This window comes from Calidris pugnax, unplaced genomic scaffold, assembly GCF_001431845.1.
Source record: "Calidris pugnax isolate Ruff unplaced genomic scaffold, ASM143184v1 scaffold23, whole genome shotgun sequence".
NCBI classification, from domain to species: domain Eukaryota; kingdom Metazoa; phylum Chordata; class Aves; order Charadriiformes; family Scolopacidae; genus Calidris; species Calidris pugnax.
The window spans coordinates 1,700,797-1,706,583 of NW_015090772.1; the positions used below are offsets into that span (position 1 = coordinate 1,700,797).

The window sequence follows — 5,787 nt, forward strand, 5'->3', positions numbered from 1 at the left end:
TGCTGTACCTTCTTTCTGGGTGTCTGCCTCAGATGGTGGTTAGACAATTTTGCTGGTGCTTTGTTTCTTCTTTATGTTATTTTGAAGAATTTGCTGTACCTTCTTTTCCTTCTGTTTTAATGTTTCTACTTCTGCTTAAAGCTGAAATTTTTTCTTACTATTTTTGTTTTGTAAGGGAACAATGGAAGGGAAGCATTTCATTGTCACTTGAAGGTTAATTGGGGTGTTCTTTGGGGCATTCATCTTGGGATAGCAATGCCCGGATGACAAAAGAACAGAAAATGTACTCCTTCCAAGGCATCGACCTGGCAAAACACGGGTCTTTGATTGGGCTGAGAATTCGGTCTGATTTCCCTGCTTCCTTGAAACAAAGGGAGAAGCCTCCAACTGCAATGCAGATTCCTTCTCCTGTGTTAGACCCACCTCAAAGATCACATGCAGCTCGGCTCATACCCCTGTGCCCGTTTATCACCGCGGATCTGATCCCTGCCAGCACTTGGGGTCTTTAATCTGATAAAACTGACAGGAGACACTTCTGCATACCATTAGGAAGGCAATATTCCATATGCTCTCTAATTGGTTTGAATTTATCCTATTATTTCAACATTTAAATGTTGCTGAGCGTAATTTGGATGTGTCAGGCTCATAAAGTGTAGGCTCTGGTGGGAGTTCATTATTGAAAAAAGATACATCCACCAAGGCTTTTTCTGGCTCCGGGCCCAAACCCTCAGCATTTTGCTTACTTCACGTGTGGCTTTTGTCCGCCAGCTGTACTCCTACATCCATGCTGAAGTCATCTCTGACACATTCTTTTTGTCTCTTCTCCATCTATGTAATATTTATTTTTTTTTCTGTGTCGCCCGGTGTGTATATAATGTGTTTATTTAGGAGAGCAGCAGCTCATTCAGAATGGGGAGTCGACATCTCCAGAGTGAAGAGAACACTTCTGTGAGGATGCTGAAAGATATGAACAGCATCCTTAGTTTGTGTGACTGCCCGGCTAATGCAATGAAACCTGACAGTTACCATCTTCTAATCTGGGTGTTGTGACCAACTGCTAATACGTAGCTATTGAAACCAATGAAAGAGGTGCTTGTTCTTCCTCTCACGGGAATCCGTGAACACTACAGACACTGGGAGTTTTCCTCTCTCTTTATTCCCCTTTAATCTCTAACGTGACAATTTGGAAGGCAGTATCATAATATATTGTGACCTAGTTCTGTAACAGCAAAAGTTGCCCTGAAGAAGGTCTTGAGTGCCATCACAGAAGGGGTGTGAAAGCGTGCTAATGCCTTCAACACGGGTGCACTCCCGCAGCGTTGTGGGTAACGAAGGACTCAAGCTACAGGGAATTTGCTTGTTTTCATCATTCATCCCTGTAAGAAAAATTTTTATATGATTGTCTTAAAATATTAGTAAGCAGAATTTAGTCCATTTCTGCACTTTAAGGGGCCAAAAGGTTTATACACACCCCACTTTATACAGCCTTCTTCTTTTATGTGGTATAGGCATGCTGTAATGGTTTATGGTCCAGTCCTCTTCAATATATTCTGTGACAATTTGGAAGGCAGTATAAAGGTTTGGGGCTGCATGGGTTTGTGACCTAGTTCTGTAACATCAAAAGTTGCCCTGAAGAAGGTCTTGAGTGCCATCACAGAAGGGGTGTGAAAGCGTGCTAATGCCTTCAACACGTGTGCACTCCCGCAGTGTTGTGGGTAACGAAGGACTCAAGCTACAGGGAATTTGCTTGTTTTCATCATTCATCCCTGTAAGAAAAATTTTTATATGATTGTCTTAAAATATTAGTAAGCAGAATTTAGTCCATTTCTGCACTTTAAGGGGCCAAAAGGTTTATACACACCCCACTTTATACAGCCTTCTTCTTTTATGTGGTATAGGCATGCTGTAATGGTTTATGGTCCAGTCCTCTTCAATATATTCATCAATGACCTGGATGAAGGGACAGAGAGTACCCTCAGCAAGTTTGCTGGTGACACAGCTCTGGGAGGGGGGGCTGACACCCCAGAAGGCTGTGCTGCCATCCAGTGAGACCTGGACAGGCTGGAGAGTTGGGCAGAGAGGAACCTGATGGAATTCAACCAGGGCAAGTGTAGGGTGCTGCACCTGGGGAGGAACAACCCCCTGCACCAGGACAGGTTGGGGGCTGACCTGGGTCTTTTGAGTCTGGAGAAGAGAAGGCTGAGGGGGGATCTGATCAACACCTATAAATACTATAAAGAGAGGATGTCAGGAGGATGGGGCCAGTCTTTTCTCAGTGGTGCCCAGGGACAGGACAAGAGGGAATGGGCACAAACTTGACCATAGGAAGTTCCACCTAAACATGAGGAGGAACTTCTTTCCTGTGAGGGTGGCAGAGCCCTGGAAGAGGCTGCCCAGAGAGGTGGTAGAGTCTCCTTCTCTGGAGATATTCCAAACCTGCCTGGACACGTTCCTGTGGGACCTGCTCTGGGTGGATCTGCTTTGGGAGGGGGTTGGTCTAGATGATCATCAGAGGTCCCTTCCAACCCCATATCATTTTGGGATTCTGTGATCCATCTTCTGAAAGCAAAGGTAAATTCCTGGAACTACGTAGAGATGTACAGAAACTCCATTGAGGATGTTGCATAGAGAGAACTCTGTTCTAAGCTTCTGTTGGTATGAATAGGTGTGCTGCTGCTATTGGGAGAAATACTTCTCTCACACACTTTGTGTGTCTCACAAAGACACAGCTCCTAAATCTTACGAGTCCTAGAGCAAACTAGTGAAACTTCAAAAATGGACACTGCTAATTGGGTTTCTTCAATAAACTTGTCTTTGCATATTAGGCTCATTGATTGCTGGACACAAATTAACGATGCATTCCCTTCAATAGAACCACTGAAAGAGGAAATGGTCCAAACATTCAACCCTTTCAGGTGGTCCGTGTTTATACTGTTTTATCTAGACTCTTCCACACTAGGGAGAGTTGATGTTAAGATGTACTTCTTTTTCAGTTGCTGATAAGCCTTTTGTATAGCAGTTGTGAGGGTGGCACCATGTATTATGGAAAGTGGTTATCTTAAAGCAATTTTATATCACAAGTTGCTTCTGCATGACTTGAATTTATTGGTAAGAAAGGAATTGATAATAGTGTCACTTGTCTAAATCTTTCCATTTCTCCCCTTCTTTTCAAGTATCCATTTTTAGTACTGAGCTTTTGCCTTTTGCCTGAACTTTGCCACTCTTTTATTCTAGTGGAATTAAATATCATGAAAGAATGGATCTGAAATCAGAATCAAGCCAGAGAAAAGTTGAGTTGATTTGCATCTTTCTGTGTGCTTTCTTTAAGAGCACCACAATTCTGATTTGAGTGAAATCCAAGTGCTACTTCTATTGCTGCGTATCTCTGCCAACCCATCCCAATCCTCACTTGTGGGCCTCTGTAGCTGTGCCTGGACCTGTCCTTGTCCAGTTGCCATTATGTACCAGAAGGAATTGTTGGAGGACATACAGGGGGGAAAAAAAAAGTAAACAGTAACAAAGATGATGGCAGGAATTCATCTTACCATTGACTGTCAGGTTGAAATTAGAACTATCAAATTTGTCCTTGGTAGCCACCTCACATCTGTACCCTCCTGCAAAAGTCATATTTGCTTCTATGATTTCCATTTCAAAGGTATACACCTAGAAAAGACACCAATGATACAATTCATAAGTTAGAAAATGAAATGGTAAAACAGAGAGAGAATCCAGCATATTAAGGCATGGAGAGAAATATGCAAGGGATGAAATATACCTCTGTGTCCTTTTAGAATTAAGAACCTCCTGAGCGTGTAAATCATTGCTGTCATAAAAAACATACATATAGCTTCCCCAATTCAGTAGGAACAGCTAAAGAGTAATATCAGTACAGGCCTTCCAAAGGATATAATGTTATATTAGCAAACTATGCTGTGTGCTGGTGTGTGCAGTCATCACATTACACTAATTGCGTGTACATTGGAAACGGGAATAGAGTGTTCACTAAACAAGTACAGCCTCTACCTAGGATGCAGACAGTACATTTGAAAGTTCAGGAGGAGTAGCTAATGTGAGCAGGTTTGTTCTGTTCCATCCAGGAGAGGGTGATAGCGTTTCATATAGCACACAGGACGAGCAGTCATAGTGCAAGCTCCCTTGTGTTCCTGTTTATGTATCTTTCAATGCATTGGTGGTAGAAATAAATCATCCTCAGCTATTTAATCTAGACGATGCAAAAGAACAATAAATTCCAACACTAATAGCTGAATGCTTGAGCTATTAAAACTAAGATAGACCATACTTAAATATCTGTCTGATTTATTGTTTGTCTTATAAATATAAGAAGTATCTGTTACTTGAGAGGAAGATGGAGGGAATCCTGCAGTAGATAGTGCAAAACTGCTCCCCTGGTCATCCAGACATTTTCTCACTTCATCAGAGATAAGGTACGCAAGAGTCTCTATGTAGTGCTTGTCTCTTGTCTGCATGGTCAAAACACAGACTTCTGTGCATTAAGTATAACATTGTGTGTGCCTTCGGGTACCTTAATATCAAAACATTCCTATATTAGTTTATATTTTCCCCAGATTACAGATTAGTATCCAGAAGACTGAGAACCTTACTCTGCCAATCATACCTTGTTATTTCGATCATAACTGTCATGTAGCTGGAGGTGTTGCCCCACTTTGCTTCCCAAGTCCATCCACTTTCCTTTGAACCATTTCACTGATGGTTTCTTCAGCAGGCTCTCACCTGCCACTTTGGCAGTGAATGTGATGTTTCCACCTTGTAAGGGAAGTAGGATAAAATAAGATTATGAATAGTGTTTAATTTATCTGTTGTGTCGCTGATGTCTCCTATACATGGAGGGCTAAATAGTCAAGCAACAGGTACAGTTTACAAACATCACTTGACTCATGTTTTTTTACTCACCAACAGTAACTTCTCCGTCCTGGGGTCGTAGCAGAAAGAGCCCAATAGGGTCCACAGGCTGTTCTGGTTGAGTGCCGGAAGGTGCAGCTGAAATAGACCTCAGAATTACTACTTAGAACTTTCTGCATCAGCTTCTGTTACAGCCTATATAATGAATTTGTTAATATATTGAGATATTTTGAAATTACTTTCTTCTGTCTCTGAGAGTCCTTATTCTTTATTGTCTTTCATTCATCACTAGTGGTCTCCTTTCAGCTACTGTCTCTACCTCCCTGACTCTAAGGATTCCCTGTTCTTCCCTTCTGTTAATGAACCAGACTTGATAATGGTGTTACTTCTCTATTACCTTCTGTCTTTTGGGAGCTTTCTACTGGTGGAGCAGGCGGCTCTGGGACAGCTGGGGCTGGCGCAGCTTCAGCAGGAGTGACTGTCTCACTCTTTTCTGGAAATGAATGATTAGAGAAAGTCATGTTTCTACTTCCTTTCTGAAGAAGTTTTGCAACAGAACAGCTTTTAATGTATGTTAGGAAATGCAAAGAAATTAGCTGTGGTTTTCTAGAACTTGGAGGATGTGCTGGATGGAGAAGGGGTCTACTGTAGCTGGGTGATGAGGCTTGTCCTTTTGCTGAGCTTGAAAAGAACTGAAGCCTGGATTTTAAAATGCTGTAGTTTTGATGTGTAGGAACTTGCCAGCTGATGAGTAACACTATTATTTGATATTAATTTCAGTAGTCTAAATAGAAAAGGTAATTAAAAATGATGCAGTTATTATTTTTGTAAACAATTTGCTCCTTTGTGAGATTTTGTTTAACTCTGCTGTTGGAATGCAGCATTCCAAATGCTATTGCTGAGTGT

General features: G+C 41.7%; 1 protein-coding gene across 1 annotated transcript; it reads right to left on the bottom strand.

The window, feature by feature from the left end:
- Positions 1-1,617: 1,617 nt before the first annotated feature.
- LOC106887822 (myosin-binding protein C, cardiac-type-like) lies at positions 1,618-5,402 on the bottom strand. The gene is made up of 5 exons (XM_014941576.1): positions 5,279-5,402; positions 4,933-5,019; positions 4,637-4,785; positions 3,519-3,663; positions 1,618-1,766 (listed from the first exon to the last, which is right to left on the bottom strand). The coding sequence occupies exons 1-5, from the start codon at positions 5,400-5,402 to the stop codon at positions 1,618-1,620; spliced, it is 654 nt and encodes a 217-aa protein (XP_014797062.1).
- Positions 5,403-5,787: the final 385 nt, after the last annotated feature.

Bases quoted from the DNA above. Each gene is read 5' to 3' on its own strand.
- LOC106887822 (XM_014941576.1), bottom strand. From the start codon at position 5,402: ATGACTTTCTCTAATCATTCATTTCCAGAAAAGAGTGAGACAGTCACT. The intron at 5,020-5,278 runs GTAATAGAGAAG...GGTCTATTTCAG, and splicing joins AAGCTCCCAAAAGACAGAAG to CTGCACCTTCCGGCACTCAA. The intron at 1,767-3,518 runs GTTACTGTTTAC...TTTTTCTTACAG, and splicing joins GAATTCCTGCCATCATCTTT to GGATGAATGATGAAAACAAG.